This window comes from Hemiscyllium ocellatum, chromosome 24 (assembly GCF_020745735.1).
Source record: "Hemiscyllium ocellatum isolate sHemOce1 chromosome 24, sHemOce1.pat.X.cur, whole genome shotgun sequence".
Lineage (NCBI taxonomy): Eukaryota > Metazoa > Chordata > Chondrichthyes > Orectolobiformes > Hemiscylliidae > Hemiscyllium > Hemiscyllium ocellatum.
The window spans coordinates 27078586-27098906 of NC_083424.1; the positions used below are offsets into that span (position 1 = coordinate 27078586).

A 20321-nucleotide genomic window follows, 5' to 3' on the forward strand; every position below is an offset into this window, starting at 1 on the left:
GACTGTGCATTTATGAATAATAATCAAGGCCTCTGTGACAGCTTTTAGAGAAAAATGAACAGACTTGGAATTTAATCCCCAATGCACAGATAAAAATCTCATTATGCCATGTAATAAAAACAGAATTTGACTTAATCAGTCACCATGAGCAATCAAATAACATCCATATGAATCTTAAAAAATAATTGCAGTTTGCTCGTTACATGAGTGAACTCTGTCAGACAAAAGGAATCTAACAGAAAGCAGTTTCCAACTAATCACGGGCAGTAGATTTGCAGACAAATGTGCCAGCTTGTCCCAAATGTGGAATAACCCGAGGACCCCCCTCCCTCAAGGGGAAGTCAGCAGTTTACCGGGGGATTACTGTGCACGGTATCTCAGCCGCCCTTCTGCTTCGTACAGCCTCCCCCCCAACTGCAGCTCCCCATGGGCTTATCTGGAGCCTATGGGCCTGAACCAGATTTCCTGTCAGTCTGGAGATGGCAGAGTTCAGGGTTCTGGTGGGGACAGGATGCTAAAGACCAGGGAAACGAGAGGGATGTGAAGGTCAGTGTGGGATGGGGAGAGCAGAAGAGAGAAGACAATTCAGCAGAATGAGCAGAGGCAATGAATGGTTCAATCTATGAAAGGGTGCAAGAATGGGAAGGAATGTTGGTATGTGTAAATAGTCTCTAACGGTATAGCAGGACAAGCACGGAAAGCTGTTAAAAGGCTTCTGCAATGCTTGTTTTTATTAACAGCACAAACAGTGCAAAGGCAAGGAAACTCGGCCTACAACTGGGTAAGAGGAGATTCGACGTTTCGGGCATAAGCCCTCATTCCTGAAGAAGGGCTTATGCCCGAAACGTCGAATCTCCTGTTCCTTGGATGCTGCCTGACCTGCTGCACTTTTCCAGCAACACATTTTCAGCTCTAATCTCCAGCATCTGCAGACCTCACTTTCTCCTACAACTGGGTAAACCAGGTTTGAGTGCCACACAAAGGAACGATGTGAAAGCCTTAGAAAGGGTGCAGAAGAGATTTACCAGAATGGTTCTAAGGGTGAAAGATTATAATTACATGCAGGGACGAGGTTTTTTCTTAAACAAAATCGAGCTTGTTCTGCATTAATTTATTCATTCCAACTTTGTATTTATGTTTTGCTTTCTGCGTTTGACTTGAATCTTCTCCTGGTAAAAAGTGAGGTTCCTGATGAAGGGCTTATGCCCGAAACGTCGAATTTCCTGCTCCTTGGATGCTGCCTGACCTGCTGTGCTTTAACCAGCAACACATTTTCAACTTGAATCTTCTCCTGGTCTATCTTCAATGAACTAGAGCTCATCTGAAACTGTGCTGTGAATCCAAACTTGTTAACAAGTGACTAACTCTCAGAGTTCAAACAGACAAAGACAGTTTAGCACAGTTACAGGAGTGGGAGGTAGAGATACTGGGGAGGCACTGGCAGTCAGAAAGGGAAAAGGGGCATGGGAGCAAGAGGTACCAGGTACGTACTGAGTATGTGCAAGATCCACATTATCAGGATGCTCATTATTTTTCAATAACTTAGGAAAACAGGCCAGCCGGCAGCAACCAACCAAGACATGGTATGGCCCTGTAAGATCCAGGTCCTCCTCGCACCTTCCCTGAACTCAGAGGAGTGTAAATGCAATTCAAAAGTCAGATCTGGGAATTAGCCTCCTGCTGTTTAACTATATATTGTTTGCTGCTCTCTGGAAACAGTACAGTCAGCAATGTGAGCTTTAGACCCTGTCTGGCAATGACTGAATCCACTTCCAAATGCAAAGAGGCTGGCAGCATCAAGTCAGAAACTCCAGGCAAATTGTTAGGCGTGCCTCATCCTCCAAACGACCAAACAGAAATTTAGTCCAATCTGATTGTGGTGCAAATAAATACTGCCAGTTTTAAGAAACCTCTGTCAGACACAGTTAAAAATCACACAACACCACGTTACACTTCGCCCAGAGGCTCACTGAACATGTTACCTATTATGGTGACAAAACGTCTGAAAATGAACCTTTCAGCTCAGCGAGCAAACCTACATCTAGAACCTCAACCTGAACTACAAACCTTTTCAAAACTAGTTAACACCATGTTAAAGTCCAACAGGTTTAGTTGGAAACATTAGCTTTCGAAGCATTGCTTCTTCCCCAGGTGGTTGCTGAGAAAGCTAATGTTTCCAATAAACCTGGTTAGAGATCATTGGGATGTACAGCACGGAATCCAGCTCATCCACGCCGATCAGATATCCCAAACTAATCTAGTCCTACCTACCAGTACCCGGCTCATAACCCTCCAAACCCTTCCTATTCATATACCCATCCAAATGCCTTTTAAATGTTGCAATTGTACCAGCCTCCACCACTTCCTCTGGCAGCTCATTCCATACACATACCACCCTCTGTGTGAAAAATTGCCTCTTTTATATCTTTCCCCTCTCACCCTAAACCTATGTCCTTGAGTTCTGGACTTCCCGACCCCAGGAAAAAGACTTTGTCTATTTATCCTATCCACGTCCGTCATCATTTTATAAACCTCTATAAGGTCACCTGTCAGCATCAAACACTCCAGGGAAAACAGTTCCAGCCTATTCAACCTCTCCCTGTAGCACGGTGTGGGCGGCACGGTGGCACAGTGGTTAGCACTGCTGCCTCACAGCGCCTGGAGACCCGGGTTCAATTCCCGACTCAGGCGACTGACTGTGTGGAGTTTGCACGTTCTCCCCGTGTCTGCGTGGGTTTCCTCCGGGTGCTCCGGTTTCCTCCCACAGTCCAAAGATGTGCGGGTCAGGTGAATTGGCCATTCTAAATTGCTCATAGTGGTAAGGGGTAAATGTAGGGGTATGGGTGGGTTGCGCTTCGGCGGGTCGGTGTGGACTTGTTGGGCTGAAGGGCCTGTTATAAAAAAAACCAAAAAAACAACATCCTTGTACATCTTTTCTGCACCCTTTCAAACATCTTTCCGATAGGAAGAAGACCGGAATTGCATGCAATACTCCAAAAGTGGCCTAACCAATGTCCTGTACAGCCACAACATGACCTCCCAACTCCTGTACTCAATATTCTGACCAACAAAGGAAAGCATACCAAACGCCTTCTTCACTATCCTATCTCCCTGCGACTCTACTTTCAAGAAGTTATGAACCTGCACTCCAAGGTCTCTTCATTCAGCAATACTCTCTTGTACCTTTCTACCAAGTATATAAGTCCTGCCAAGATTTGCTTTCCTAAAATGCAGCACCTCATATTTATCTAAATTAAACTCCACCTGTCACTCCTCAGTCCAGTGGCTCAAATGATCAAGATCCAGTTGTAATCTGAGGTGACTTTTTTCACTGTCCACTACACCTCCAATTTTGGTGTCATCTGCAAACTTACTAACTAAACCTATTATGCTCACATCCAAATCATTTACATAAATCATGAAAAGTAGTGGACCCAGCACCAATCCTTGTGGCGCTTCACTGGTCGCAGGCCTCCAGTCTGAAAAACAACCCTTCACCACCACCCTCTGTCTTCTACCTTTGAGCCAGTTCTGTATACCCCAGTCCCACACTGGCACCTCCAAGTCTGTAAGACACAGCTATTCAAACTTGTGACCTGAAATCAATACATAGTTAACCTTGAATATCAGAATATTACACAATCTAGAACAAGGTCACAGTTTTAGGGAAAGGGGTGAAAATTTAAAAAGAAATGTTGAGGAATTATTTCTCTCAAAGGATCACACATCTGTGGAATTCACTACCCCAGAAGATTGTGGATGTTGGGTCAGTAAGTAAATTTAAGGAGCAGCTGGACAGATTTTTAATTAGTATGAGCTGAAGGATTATGAAGACTGGCAGGAAAGTGGAGTTGAGGCCAAGATGAGATCAGCCATGATTGTACTGAAAGGTGGAGTGTGCTCGATGGGCTGAATTGCCTACTCCTGCTCCTTGAGGGTAAAGGAGATAAAGGATATTAGAAGCACATATATTTTTGTGGACTGTGTGGGATGTTACTGGGTTGGTTAATGAGAGATTTATCATGTGGTTTCTTGGGCAATGTTGCGTCAAGGAGCTCTTCCATGTTTACTGAAAAAGCCAATTGTTTCGGAAAAGGGAGATAACGCAAAGCTCATTGCGGAGTTCATAGGTTTAAGGTGAAAGGGGAAAGATTCAAAAGGGACCTGAAGGGCAACTTTTTCATACAGAGGATGGTACATTTATGGAGTGAACTGCCAGAGGAAGTGGTCAATGCAGGTAAAGTTACAACAGTTAAAAGACATTTGAAGAGATGAATGAAAGGAAAGGTTTAGAGGGTTATGGGCCAAATGCAGGTAAGTGGGACCAGTTTAGTTTGGGAAGCCTGGTTTGCATGGTTAAATTGGACTGAAGGAACTGTTTCCATGTGGTATGACTCTGTTCTTATATAATGTCATGCTCTTTTTCTTAAAATAGCATATCTTTCTATTTAACACCAGAGATTTATTTGTATATTGGCAAGAACAAGAACTATCAATGTGTTAAAAGCTAAAATTCAAACTTGTGAATTTTTTGATTTGCCAAAAAGGGATGAAATTGATTTTCAGTTGCAATGAAAGTAGGCGATAAGTAAACAGCAGCACATTACAACAATCTCGGTTTCCCATCCACTCGCCGTCCATGTCCAAAAAAACAGCTGACTAATTCTCTGTTGCCTACTTTTGTTACCATTAAATACCATGTCTTTTCTGGAGCCTCAAGGATGGCAAAATTGGCAATTCAGGATTGTGATCAAGACTGTGCTTAATGACAGGTTGGGTCAAGAAAATCTGATGTCCCCTGTGTTGCAAAGAATGGGTCTGGCCACATTGCTGCAGGACATTCCTATAAGATCATTCGACTTAGCATGGTCAGAATAGGCAACAAGGTAAACACCTCAGTTCCTGAACATCTTGGAAGGATGCCCTATTTTACTCTAGCTGTTGCTGGACACAATTTGTTGAGGAACATGAAACACACTGAATATAGCTCTCAACAGCTGTTGCATGAGTGGTTATCTTTGATTTGTCGCACAAGAAGGAATTTGGTGAAATAGTCTGTAATCATGCCATTGAACATATCAGTCACAAACATCGACCATGGTTCAGGAGGAATCTCATGTTGAGGTTCTTTCGATTGTTGAACTGGATGAGACATGTTTCACACAACTTGATTAGTTAATGTCTGAGCAATATACTGGATTCAAATGCCAATTCCTTGGTTTTCTTTGGTGCCCAGATGATCCATTTGTGTATGGCCGAGCATTTAGTTACACAGAGATTGCAGACGTACAACTTTGAAGTCTGTCTTTGAAGATTACATTCTTGAAGAGTGCGAGTTTAGAACAAACAGATTAACTCAGGTTCCTGCTGGATACATTTAGACAACCCAATGACAATGATCTTTATGAATTGTCTATGATTTGTTGTAGATTGCTGCATCTGCTCTCCTTAGCTGTGACCAAACTGTACAAGATTAATTTTAAGACTACTTGCTAGTTCAGATTCAATAATATCCACTTGTAGGTCTAAAGGAACACATAGAAACCTCGATTATCCAAATATTGGATTATCCGAAATAGATTTCGACATCCTGAGAGAAACATTACATCAAGGAGCTGTTTCAACCCCGATCGCGTCTTTTTGTGTACAATGATTAAAAACGATCTCGGCTCACTGAAATGCTGCCGAGAACAGTCCTGGACATCGATGGGAGCCCAGGCACCGTCTCCAAATGACTGACCTCCTGCACCCCCCTACATTTTCCCTGGAGTTCTTCATAGGGGTGAACCCTAAACCCCGCTTCCCCAGATATTCTCTCTAACGTTGTCCTGTACAGGATAGAGGTGGAACTTGTCAAAAAGTTGTGTCTGTGTGTGTGTGTGCGCGCTATTTGGAGACTTACCCCATAAAGGCAGCAGCAGTTTTACTGTTGGTGTCCACTTCAGCTACTCTGGAGAGGGAGGGCAGCTGACGGGGACAGAGGCACATGAGGGTGGGGGAGACATGGGGGGCAGAACGGCAGGGGACATTGCAGGCTGGGGTTGGGGAGCGGGTACGGGGCGATGTTGGGGGTCTGTGGCTTTGGACGGAGTTGGGGGATTGGCAGTTTTGGGGTGTGTGGCATTGGACGAGGTGGGGGATGCTGGTATTCACGCACCGTGTGCTGCAGTCTCCTGAACTTAACAGAAAACTCTGAGTCCCAGAAGAGAGGCATTGAATCGATTATTAACCGAATAATCAATTATCCAATCGAAATAGTGCCCGTCCATCTCGTTTGGATAATTGAGGTTCCTCTGTATATTTGTTCTTGGTGGAGTTTGGCTAAGAACATTGGAGATGGTCATTTGGGAATCTGGGTTTGTATAATACTTCTAAAGCATACCCTTGCAACTTTGCAAGTAAATGTTGTCATTGTGGTGAGGTACTTGTGAGACACATTTTTCAGAGCATTTCTAATGGTTTGTGATTGATGTAAACAATGAAATGTTTGCCAAATAGGTACATGTGGAACCACTGCATCCTGAAAATGACAGCAACAATAATCCTTCCAGTCTTGGGGTAGTTAGCCTCAGCTGTTGCAAGGACTTTAAAACCAAACACAATCAGCTTGTCATCCTGTAGCAGACATACTGTGCTTCCCTTCTGGAGATGCATTGACTTCCAATGTAGTGAGCTCGGTGGAATCATAATATTGAAGCACACACTCTTACTGGATAATGAAATATTTTTAAGGGATTGAGAAAATTTTCTGGTGATTATCCTGGCCTATGTATGGTGAGATTTTGCAGAGACAATCTCAAAGGGGAGATACTTCATAACATATGGGGATAAAATGTTAAGAAATTGAGACACCCCTGTAAGCCACCTTTTATTCCAATTTTTTTTAAGATTTAAAAAAGCTTTGTAGTGAAGCTCCCCAGGAGATGGTTTTGGGACCCTAACTTTTCCTAATACATATTGATAACCTAGATCTTGTAATGCAAGGGACAATTTCAAAGTAACACACTACAGTACACAAATTTGGAAGCAATATAAACTGTGAGGAATGCTGAGTAAAAGGCAATGAAAAACTGGTGGAGTGGGCAGACAGGCGGCAGATGAAGTTCAATGCAGACTAGTGTGGGGAGATTAATTTTGGTGGAAAGGACATGGAGTGATGAAATAAACAGACCCATTTTAAAGGGTGTAAATAGAAAGACCTGGGTATAAATATGCACAAGCCATTAAAAACAAGATGACAAGTGGAGAACAGTTAATAAAGTGTACAGCATCCTCAGCTTCATTAATAGGGACATAGAGTACAAGAGACATCAGCTGGAATATTACATACAATTCTGGGCAGTACACTACAGGAAGGATGTTAATTCAGTGGAGACAGTGTAGAAGAGGTTTAGTTCCAGGGATAATAAAAATCTAAGTTGTGAGGAAGATTGGAAAAGTTAGCATTGTTTTCACTGGAGAGGAGAAGGTTAAGAGAGGATTTAAATTAGATTAGTTACAGTGTGGAAACAGGCTCTTCGGCCTAACAAGTCCACACCGACCCGCCGAAGTGCAACCCACCCAGACCCATTCCCCTACATTTACCCCTTCACCTTACACTACGGGCAATTTAGCATGGCCAATTCACCTAACCTGCACATCTTTGGACTGTGGGAGGAAACCGGAGTACCCGGAGGAAACCCACGCAGACACGGGAAGAACGTGCAAACTCCACACAGTCAATCGCCTGAGGCAGGAATTGAACCAGGTCTCTGGTGCTGTGAGGCAGCAGTGCTAACCACTGGAGGGAGGGATATGGACCAAACACAGACAATGAAACTAGTTCAGTTATGAAAACTGGGTGGCTTGGGCAAGTTGAGCCAAAGGGCCTGTTTCCATGCTGTAGACTTCTATGACTCTAAGATTTGATTAGAGTTCTCCAAGTCATATGATGTCAGGCTAGAAAAGACAGGGAGAAACTGTTCCAGTTCATAAGAGAGTGAGAGTGAGCAGTTTTAAAGTGATTTAGAAAAGATTTCGAACGCATTGTTCGAAAAAAAAGAGTTCACACAGAGGGTTATTTGGGTTTGGAATATCTGGAATTGTGGTGGAGGCTGGTTCAATTGAGGCATTCAAGATAACTATTTAAATAGAATGAATGTGCAGGGTATGGGAACAGAGCAGGAGAATGGCACTAAATCACAGTGCGTCCGTGGAGAGCCAGTTATAGACATCATAGGCCAAAGGTACTCCTTCTGCACTATAACAATATCTGTCAGTAAACACTGCTGCCTTGATAAAAGTTGCAGCTTATACCTGTAAATGGCGCCTGTGCCAAAACTGCAATGACATCACGCACAATGGTTTTTTTCATTGTTATGCCATTTCCAAAAATGAAAATAGCTGAGTCGATGAATGTCTGAACACAGCTAAGGCTTTTTTTAAAAAACTTTGTTTCCAATACTTTATTCTCAAACTTCATAGCTTGTTTTCGGTATATTATTGAAGAGTTGTCTTTTTATATGTTGACTGTCCTGTCAGCAACTTTTCAAAGCTTCTTTAAAAAACGCTGGATCAACAGCAGCTTCTTGTGTTTGGAAAGAGACAAAAGGAGGACTCACCGTGCTTCAGGCTGGAGGGTAGACTCTTGCCTTGGTTGTAGTTGAGAACTTCACCTGTGAATTTGGATAGGTTCTGTGCTGACTGATACTCCTGTACATTACTTACACACAACTGACTGGTGAGGACACGGCATTGACTCCATTACACACAGAGACAGTCACTAAAGACAAAGCAGGTACCTTCGTACTGGAAATCACATGTTGTGATGTCATGTGACTGTCTTAAAGGTACTATCCTGCCTGATCTGGAATCTATGCCACAGTAGAACAGTAGTGTGCTGGGAGCTCACTACACGAACCCAGTAATATCTGGGTGTGCAATCAGGACAATGGATTCATAAACCTGAATACTTGCTCAGGGGTTACATTAGGTCATTCAACAGAGTGCGTCTGCATTCCCTACAAGAATCAATGGCCTGGGTCCACAACTTCTTGGGCATACTGCTGTGCTTATAGGTGTGCTTAATAAGAGGCTGAAGTGATGAACCAACCCTGACTTTTATGGCTCATTTAGGATACTGAAACAACATAATTAGATGGTGCCAACAGTCCATGATCCAAGATGAACCGAAAAGGGGTCTTTGTAGATCCAGATAGATAAATAGACAATACTTTCCACAGCACTAAAAACTGTCATTTGCTTTGCATATGGTACATGTGAAATGAACGTGAGGTTTAGACTTCCAGACTTCATTTTTATGACAAATGGACTTATTGCCACTTTTTCACCAATCAAGGAGAAATTAATTATCTTTGTTTATGCACAGTTTACAAAAGACCCCACCAGCAGCAAGTTAAAAGGAGTAAGACCCACATTTAGAAGAAAGCACCTGGCAGTTTTGAGAGTGTGTGTAAAGGTACGAAGGCAAGGTGTAAAGGAAATGGGTATATCATCCTGGAATATCATCTGACAGCCAGAAGGATCCTGCACAAAGCACAAAGCTTGGCAAGTAAAGGTATGTTGGCTTCATTTAAACAATAATTTGTTACAGCAAGACAGGTTGGCTGATCCTCCACAAAGGTGTGATCCTTGATAAATACTGGGAACATTTGGATTAGAAGGGGACAAACAAAAAGAAAATAATTGTAGAGCTTTGCATTAAGTAATGCCTCCTTTTGTGTCAGTAACTCTCTTGAATAGACTGAAGGTATTATAACTGTAAACTTACTGAACAGCAAACAAAGCTGCAAAATTACAACTGCTGTGACCAAAAACCAAACCAACCAATGGCTGCACTGAGTTGAATAGACAAGGTTTTGGACTGAAAATCTGCTGAAAATGATGAAGATTTGAAATTGTCCAAGTACTTAAAAAAAAATTATATGACAGAAGTGCAATGCTGGGTCACTTAATAACACAGCAACTCTATCCGATAATGAAAGTCAAGTCACCCAGACCGTACAAATGCAATTTCAAGGTACAAATTAATTATACTGCTGGAATTCATGAGGACTTGTAGCTTGTTTAGTCCTTTTGGCTTTACTTGATTTCCCACAATGAAAAGTGTTAACTTGAGAATTCTCAGCTATAATTTCCCAAGACGCTGCTTCAATTTTAGTTTTTTGATTTTCGTTGACAAACTTAAGAGAAAGGTCAATGTCTTCCACAGGAAGGAAAGAATGTGTGTGTGTGTGTGTGTGAAAAAAAAAGGAACAGTGTGGGTTCTTTTCCCCTTTTCCAGTGGCTAATTTGCAGTGTTTCATTGCTTCAAATCCCAGATTTCTTCCTTATTTGTTCTTCCCTAATACTAATCTAACTCTTTCAACCCAAGTTGTACATATGCGGTCATCATATATAATCGGCAAAGAGGTGAAGGGGTGTTAAAAAGTGAGAGACAGAATGCATGGAAGGTTGGGTATCCATGGTCTAGAGGTTCTGGGAAAGAACACCTCAAGAGTAGGAGATGAAAGAACTAATCTCAATTTTATGCAGTTAGGATATGATGGGAAGGCAGTCAGAAAGAATCACCCATTTTCACGTGGGAGAAAAGTTCAGGACAACATGGCCCTTAATCCCACAGGTGTAAAGAAGTACAGAGAATGAGACATTGAGAGCACACATTAAAAGAGGAATGCAAACAACAGAAAAAATCTAAGCAAATATGAAAGGGGAACAGGAATAGGCCATTCAAGCCTGCTCTGCCATTTAATAAGATCATAAGGAATCATCCAATTTCAACTCCACTTTCCTGTTTGATCCCCATGTCTCTTTACTCCCACTAAGTCCAAAAACATTTTCATCTTAATCTTAAGTATATTTAAATGTTGCATCTTTACTCCTTTAGAGGAAAGAAATCCAAAGATCCACAAAAAACTGAGTGAAAAAGTACTTCGTCGGAAATAGCCATGTCCCTCTCATGAGAAAGGCTCCACCCTTCCCCCCCCCAATTCGAGACAGAGAGAACAGAACACCACAAGAGAAAAACAGAATATAAAGAAAAGGAAATCTAAACTGTACTTCTCATGACCAGCAGACTTCTCTAATTGTTTTACAGCAGATTAAATACTTTTGCAGTTTAGGGCCATTTTTGATGTAGGAAATATGGCATCCAATCTGTGTACAGCAAGCTCCCATGAATGGCAATTTGATAACAACTAGAGAATCTGCTTTTTGTATGTGATGCTGATTGAGAATTAAGTATTGGTCAGGAACGCAGGAATACTGCCTTCGCTCCTCCAAAAACTAGTGCCAAAGGGTCTTTTACATCCACCAGAGGATCTCCCATCCACCGCCTCCAACCTCATAGTCCCACAACCCCGCACCGCCCGTTTCTACCTCCTGCCCAAAATCCACAAACCTGACTGCCCCGGCCGACCCATTGCCCCAGCCTGTTCCTGCCCCACCGAACTCATCTCCGCGTACCTCGACACGGTTCTGTTCCCTTTAGTCCAAGAACTCCCCACCTACGTTCGGGACACCACCCACGCCCTCCATCTCCTCCATGATTTTCGCTTCCCTAGCCCCCAACGCCTTATCTTCACGATGGACATCCAGTCCCTGTACACCTCCATCCCCCATCAAGAAGGACTCAAAGCCCTCTGCTTCTTCCTTTCCCGCCGCACCAACCAGTATCCTTCCACTGACACCCTCCTTCGACTGACTGAACTGGTCCTCACCCTGAATAACTTCTCTTTCCAATCCTCCCACTTCCTCCAAACTAAAGGAGTTGCCATGGGCACCCGCATGGGCCCCAGCTATGCCTGTCTCTTTGCAGGATATGTGGAACAGTCCATCTTCCGCAACTACACTGGCACCACCCCCCACCTTTTCCTCCGCTACATCGATGACTGTATCGGCGCTGCCTCATGTTGAACAGTTCATCAACTTTACCAACACCTTCCATCCCGACCTTAAATTCACCTGGACTGTCTCAGACTCCTCCCTCCCCTTCCTAGACCTTTCCATTTCTATTTCGGGCGACCGACTCAACACAGACATCTTCTATAAACCGACTGACTCCCACAGCTACCTGGACTACACCTCCTCCCACCCTGCCCCCTGTAAAAACTCCATCCCATATTCCCAATTCCTTCGTCTCCGCCGCATCTGCTCCCAGGAGGACCAGTTCCAATACCGTACAGCCCAGATGGCCTCCTTCTTCAAGGAACGCAGATTCCCCCCAGGCGTGATCGACGATGCCCTCCACCGCATCTCCTCCACTTCCCGCTCCACCGCCCTTGAGCCCCGCCCCTCCAACTGCCACCAAGACAGAACCCCACTGGTTCTCACCTACCACCCCACCAACCTCCGTATACAGCGTATCATCCGCCGTCATTTCCGCCAACTCCAAACGGACCCCACCACCAGGGATATATTTCCCTCCCCTCTCCTATCAGCGTTCCGCAAAGACCACTCCCTTCGTGACTCCCTCGTCAGGTCCACACCCCCCACCAAACCAACCTCTACTCCCGGCACCTTCCCCTGCAACCGCAGGAAATGCAAAACTTGCGCCCACACCTCCTCCCTTACTTCTCTCCAAGGCCCCAAGGGATCTTTCCATATCCGCCACAAATTCACCTGCACCGCCACACACATCATCTATTGCATCCGCTGCACCCGATGTGGCCTCCTCTATATTGGGGAGACAGGCCGCCTACTTGCAGAACGCTTCAGGGAACACCTCTGGGACGCCCGAACCAACCAACCCAACCACCCCGTGGCTCAACACTTTAACTCTCCCTCCCACTCCACCGAAGACATGCAGGTCCTAACCTGCCAGAACATAACAACACGACGGTTGGAGGAAGAGCGCCTCATCTTCCGCCTGGGAACCCTCCAGCCACAAGGGATGAACTCGGATTTCTCCAGTTTCCTCATTTCCCCTCCCCCCACCTTGTCTCAGTCGATTCCCTAGGACTCAGCACCGCCCTCCTAACCTGCAATCCTCTTCCTTACCTCTCTGCCCCCACCCTCTCTCCGGCCTATCACGCTCACCTTGACCTCCTTCCACCTATCACATCTCCATCGCCCCTCCCCCAAGTCCCTCCCCCCTACCTTTTATCTGAGCCTGCCTGGCACCCTCTCCTCATTCCTGATGAAGGGCTCTGGCCCGAAACGTCGAATTTCCTGTTCCTTGGATGCTGCCTAACCTGCTGTGCTTTAACCAGCAACACATTTTCAGCTCTGATCTCCAGCATCTGCAGACCTCACTTTTTACTCGAAGATCCACCAGAGTAAACAGATGGAGCCCGGGTTTCATGTTAGTTCTGAAAGTTGTCACCCCTGACAAAGCAGCTCTCCCCCTCTCCTGCACTGATGTGTCAGCCTGGAGGAGGACCTGAATCCAGAACCTTGTGACTCAGAAGTGAGAGTGTTATGAACTGAGTCACAGCTGACACATCTAAGGGAAAGGTGGGACACATCCAGAGAGAAACATGAAACAGAAAGTGGGACAAGAAAAAGAGAAAGCAAGAAGATAGCAAGGAATGAGATGAGGGAGAAACAAAAAAAAGGAAATCAAAGATAGAAAGAGGAACAAATGAACAAATGAGAAGTGAAGGAGGAAGGGATGAGTAAACATAGAAAGGAGGAGTGAAAGAGAATGAAAGAGATAAAGTGAGTGAAACAGCAGGAAAGAGGGAAACACATCAACCACTTCGGTTCCTGTTACTATATTTTCATTCGGTCAGCACTTAATTATAAAAAAAAGGCCCTCAAATAAATTTCTATAATTAAATCCAACCGAGTCACTTTTTTTCAGCCACACATAATTTTACTGCAATATTTTCCCAACAAAACTGTCATAAAATAACCTCATTATTGCAAATCTTTCACTGTTAAGACTTGTAATATACAAAACTCACCTAAAACAAAGACTGGAAACCAGATTCTGTTTTTCACAAAAATAGCACCAATATGACTACTGTGAGCACTGCACAGAATGTACCTCAGAGTTCAGTGATCCTTCACCTCAGTAATACAGAGTCCAAGATGCAGATTTATTCATAGCTGTAATTGACTGCAGCTGGACTTAATTTCCATTTTATGGGATTATTATAAACTGGTCAAACCAGACATAAAATGCTAAGCTATAAATACTACCCTTGCCTTTTGCTGTAAATGTAATCACCAAACTTAAGGAGATGTTATTTTATTGCATTTTGAGATTCTTGGCCATTTTTTCACATTGGGATTCACATCTCAATATTGAGGTTTTTAATGCAAAGCAAATTTATATAGAAAAGGTGAGGACAATCAACCGGTTTAGATGAGAGTAGGGGAGCAACTGAAGTTGTTTCCTCTGGAGACCAAAGAAATATTAAAGTTAGTTAAGCTGCCTTAATAATTAATAAGTAATTGACACTCTTTTCGTTGGGATTCTCTAGTCCTGAATGTTCAGCTGAGGTCACTCTCCCTCTCGTTATCCATGGGAGAGATGAAATAGGAGTCAAAAACAGATACTGCCCTTTCCAAATACAAGACAAGTGAGAATGAGGTTGAGGATCTGAGTGTAGTATAAGGCATTAAGTCTGACTATGGAAATGCTAATAAACAGTACACATCATCACAGGAAATAGTGCAATGTCACATGATTTAGCTCTCATTTGCAGCCTGGTTGCAAGATAAATCCACAGTAAGATGTTCCTCAATTATAGTTAATGTTTTTATATCTCAGAAAATCCTAGATACTCATCAGCTGCACAATAAGACCAGGAATATTAAAATTAATATGGGGAGGAGTGATTGTGAAATGTTGTTGTGTTGAAGTCAAGCAAAATGAGCAACTGATGTGGTGAAACGTGGTGTGTTTCTCACATGATAGAATTATGCAAAGATACACTGAGAGAATTCACTAAGTTGATCATAAATGTTGTTTTAAATCCTCAGTTGCTGTGAAAACATTCAATGTTTGCATTTTTCCTTATTTTGTTAAGTTCTTTATTTGGCTGCTTTCAAAAGGAGAGGAGTACGTTCCATTGACAGAGAGGTCCTAGTCTAATGTCTTTGGGTTGGTTTGTGGGAGTAGAGGTACATTCTTAACAGCAAGAATCTTAGTCTGTTTATGAGCACCATTGTAGCCAACTCAACATTAAAGGCAAGATCACAATTTGTACTAATAATAATTATGGCTGAGTTATCTGTCTCTATAAATTGTTGATTAAATTATTTTGTGCATATAATTACTGAGGAATGATATCGTACTTCTATACTCTGAATAGAAACCCTTACATCAATAGATTATTTTAAAAGGAGTAAAAGCGGGTGGGTATAGCAAGGGGATTGTCAAGCTAGGGACCCATCAAAAGTATGAAAATAATTGTACTGACCTAGCACCTTTCAAGTCCCCTTAAAGCAACTTATGCCCAATCAGATATTTTGAAATGAAATCATCACCATAATGCATGAAAAGTGACAGCCATTATGTATACAGCATGCTCCCAAGATCGGTTATGACCAGATAATCTGATTTTGTAATGTTGGTTGTGGGATAGAGATTGAACCTTCCAAAGGTGGCAATGCCGTGAGCTACATTCCTTAGAGGGCAGATCTTGGTTCAACATCTCACCAAAAGTCAGCACCCCTGGCAATTCAGTACTGCCTCAGCTATGCACTGGAGATTCAGCCTTGATTTTTGTGGTCAAGTCTCTCACAACTTTTGACTTAGAGACAAAAGTGCAACCAATTGGACAACAGCTGCTACTCCTTAAGTTACAATATTAATTCATGTCATTATTACTAGTAGAGTTCACACTTGGTTTTGCATGCCCCTTCCTCCATCAGATTTTGTCTCCAAGTGGAAGGGTTGTCGATAACTCAAGATCTTTGAGCAAACACCAGTCAGTTTAAAATTGTTTTCTCCAAACTTTGTCAAGGAACAGCATTCAGTTTTGACATTGACTAATGCTCGAGAATGAGCGACTGGAAAGAAAGGCATAAAAACAAGAATAAAGCAAGTGATTCATAGCACATTTATAATGCAGAAATCATTGGTCACAAACATATGAAGTAATTTACAGCCAGCAACAATTAACTCCACAATTCTGACATTGTGATATTTGCCCATTTGTCGTCTTTTTATTTTATTCACAGCTTTATGAACGATTTTAAAAGAATTCAAGGTTTAATACGCTAATTACAGATGTGCAGACACATTGATCACATATTTGCTAAATTAAGAATCTTCTTTGCATTCCCTCAGAATTTGTTTTGATATCAGCCTTAGCTAAAAAAGTCAAGCCTTTCAAGGTGACAAAAATGAATGCTGTTAAAAACACAGGAGCGTTACGACTTGTCAAACAGCTGCCTCTGCATCGCCTTAAAGAGTAATGACTGTCCATGAGGGAGTTACGAGGCTGTGAAGTGACATCGAGTCCTCGTGATGTCACACAGTGTGGGGACCTTGAACTCGGCGCCGATGACTCCCTGCCCCTCCCCCACATTATTCAAGATGTACACGTTTAGCTTGTTTGTGGGAGGATTATTTTAGTACCAGCTGCAGTTGCTAGCAAGCTCCATGTCCTTGATGTGTGAGGAGACTCATTGAAGGGTATTAACACCTTGCAATTTTAATTTTAAAAAGCACTAAACGAGTTTGCTTGCAATATAAATTCTGAAATTCCAGACTAACTCTAAACAATATCAGGATTAGATCAAAATCATTTCTCTTTCATCATGTGTATGGCTGATGAATCTTTCTACCATTTTAAAGTTGGGGTGACTTTATACCTCTCCTCAAACAATATTCCACTTTGGGATACACTGAATAATTGCTGCTGATTTATTAGACATTTGCTACCTTGTAGCACTAATGACTAAGGGCTACAGTCCCTTTGGGTTCTGTTTTATGCTTCCTCACATCTTACGTTTTTATAAGCCTTTCTACACATACGCCATAATATGAAATTATTATCAATCTGTAATGCATTAAAAAAACACAACAGCAAATTGCAGAGAGCAGGAGACATAATAATATGCTTCAATTCTATGAGATTAATATTCTGAGTTGAACACTGAATAATGCATAAAAATTGGTTTGTACAGACATTCTGCTATGTAAGATGAGCTACTATTACAGATAGATCAATATCTAAATGTCTTCTTACCTGGCGCTTCTATTAATTGCTTGTAAACATTAAGAAAGGCAGCCTCGGCCTCCTTGCTTCTTTTACTAAGTGCTACCACCTGGAAAAAGAACAATTACTACAGATTTATATCTTCAATCATTAGGCGGATTTACATTAGATCATCAGTGACAGGCCCATTAAGGGCAGTCCCAGGACCTACACATATAAGCAGATAGGAGTGTAGACAACAGACTGATTCCCAACAACACCCTGATCAGAACATGAACAGCTAGTGCCACAAAACCAGCCAATTATGTAACACCAACTCAAACTGCAGGGTGCTCACAAAGTTAATGTAGCTGTGAAACTGATAAAGGCACCGAGGATCACCTACATTTTGTAATGCTTTGAAGTATACCCTCTCACCCGCAGCCTGACCCACTCAAATTCTTTCACAGCCTGATTGAACTGGATTGATCACAGGGGAAACTTTCAACAATCGAGAGAGAAAAACAAAATTGATGCAAGTTTCTGTGTTAATAGAACAGTAAAAACATATCAAGAAATATTGGAACAATTCTGGTTAAATTGTGTTGATGGGCATCCCAGAAAGATTAGCTACAAGCATTTGCTGGCAGTCAGTGCTGTGTGGGAATTTTTTGAAGTACTAGCAGAGGTAAACAGTGTAACCTGGGGCTCTGATTAATCACCTGGGGCACTTTAATAGTGATTCTAAACCCACGGTCTCTGCCTTTCTGGTATGTTTCTCCAAGACATGATAGCCAAAACCAGCATCCTGTAAACAGATGCACAAACCTCAGTTTCAAAACCAATTTACAAATGCCTAGATTTAAAAAAAATTGACACTGGATTTTGTTGGACTTCAATCTGAAAGTGAAAGCAGGGTTTAATAGAACGTGCTGCAAAAAAAACACAGCAGGTCACAATTAACATCTGTGAAAGAGAAAAGACAGATTAACATATCAGGAAGAACCTTTCATCAGCCATTCTGACAAAAAATGTTATAGCCAGAACACTGACCTTTCTTTTCACAGATACCAACAAATTGCAATCTATGTCCAGCATCTTCCATTGCAGATTTCCATCCCTGGCAGCTTACTCTGTCATCAGCCCCCAACCTCGCCGTCCCTTCAACATTTGTTAATGTTTTTAAAGTTAACGTAGTTAAGCATTACAATATCGGGAAAAGAAATTTGATCTTGAGTGACAGCATATAAACCCCACATTCTAGTTAAACATCATTAAGGAGCCAACATGTTAAATCAATAAGCACAGAAGGTTGGATCTCTGGTAACGTTGAACCCAGTAGTAATATCCCCACAGCCTGTTACAGGCTGTGAGTAAAACACAAACCACGCAGTGTTAATCGGTCCATTGGTACATATGGCTACCTGATTGCTTTATGCAATCTATGGCATTCTAAACATTTACCATGATGATAATAATACTAAGAATAAACAAAAGCTAAATTAAAAAGCAACTTTGCAGGGATCAGACACGGTTCAATAACAAGAGCTATCAGCATTAAATTAAGGGTTAACTTCCACTCTCTGTATAATGGTTAATGCCACCAACAGACTACCATCTTATTGATTGAATCCCAGAGTGAGATCCTAAAAAAATTAAGTTTTGTTTCTGTTTGCCAAAGTAATGAACAGTGTACTGCACATAAATCAATGAAACACACAATTATCGACTAGTGAGTACTTAACTGAACTCCACAACATTGAGGGACTATTACAGGCCATCACAGATTCCAGGATTTCTCTCAATGCCTACGCCTGTTATCATTTCCAATTCTAAAAGCTGGCCATTAAGCATCTCTGACACAGTAATGGCCAATCCAGAGATGTAACAATCATGTATTCACTTACAATTTCTAACATATCCTCAAACAGTTACTCACATGGGTGTAGCTAACCTCTTGGCAACTTGAATTCTGTCAGCATACTGAACAAACACTGGGCTGAATACAGCAAAGACAAGTGGTCACCAAGTCAAAAACGTTCTGGCAGCTTTCCTTCCATCCCTCAAAAGATTTGTCCACCTCTAGCTTTCGATTGTACCAAAGTATGCATAACTGATGGGCAAGTTATAATCAAGGACAATGTAACAAGCAATTAGTTAAATGGGTTGTATTGTCAGGAATTTGGTAACTGCGGTCTCACATTTCGATTTGGGTTTTTGGAACAGTGTCACTATGGGACATAGCTCATCACACAGCCAAAAATCCTGTGAAATGAAAGGTGTCTTGAAGAATAGATGACTTGGTGACAGAGCTCATTAATCTATCAAAATATTGTACAACAGCGTGTGACGTTGCAAATTCCCAGGCAAGCCGGCACCAAGCACTCTCTGAAAGGGAAGGGGCTAGGGGGTAATAATTGCTGGCAGCACTTTTGGAAAGCGGTGAATCTCCTGCCCTATTCACTTTCAAAATGGTGCAAAGTGTGAGAAAATATAAAAGCCTGGTTGTTTTTTTTTGATGTGGCACTGATGGTAAAACTTAGAGTCATACAGATGTACAGCATGGAAACAGACCCCTCAGTCCAACCAGTCCATGCCGACCAGATATCCCAACCCAATCTAGTCCCACCTGCCAGCACCTGGCCCATTGTCCCTCCAAACCTTTCCTATTCATATACCCATCCAAATGCCTCTTAAATGTTGCAAATGTACCAGCCTCTACAACTTCCTCTGGCAGCTCATTCCATACCCGTACCAACCTCTGCGTGAAAAAGCTACCCCTTAGGTCTCTTTTATGTCTTTCCCCTCTCACTCTAAACCTATGCCTTCTAGTTCTGGACTCCCCCACCCCAGGTAAAAGACTTTGCCTATTTATCCATACCCCTCATAATTTTGTAAACCTCTATAAGGTCACCCCTCCTACTGAAGCTGACAGCAATGTTAGGAACCGGACATGTGCAGAATAACATGTAAATTCAAGAATTGTTATCAGTTCATCTGTGCTTCTCCAATGGGCACACTACAGGGATTCCCACAGTCTACTAACTCCATTTCAATCATCAACCAGCAAAAACATCCATTCTAACAATGTCAGACTTGCTGCAAAACCTTTTAAAAATTACACATTTTTGTAAAGTGTAACTGAGATTTTTAAACTTATTAACTTCAAAATCACTGCTAAGCTATTATACTGGCCCTGGAAAGTTAAATCATTCCACAATTACTAAA

General features: G+C 42.3%; 1 protein-coding gene across 6 annotated transcripts in view; it reads right to left on the reverse strand.

Moving 5' to 3' along the window:
• Nucleotides 1-20321, reverse strand: part of cux2b (cut-like homeobox 2b) — a 327451-nt gene that overhangs the window by 123139 nt on the left and 183991 nt on the right. For all 6 annotated transcript variants that reach the window (XM_060843611.1, XM_060843610.1, XM_060843609.1 and 3 more), the window contains exon 4: nt 17145-17223. In XM_060843611.1, the coding sequence (XP_060699594.1) occupies nt 17145-17223 (79 nt within the window). The remainder of the gene's footprint in view (nt 1-17144; nt 17224-20321) is intronic.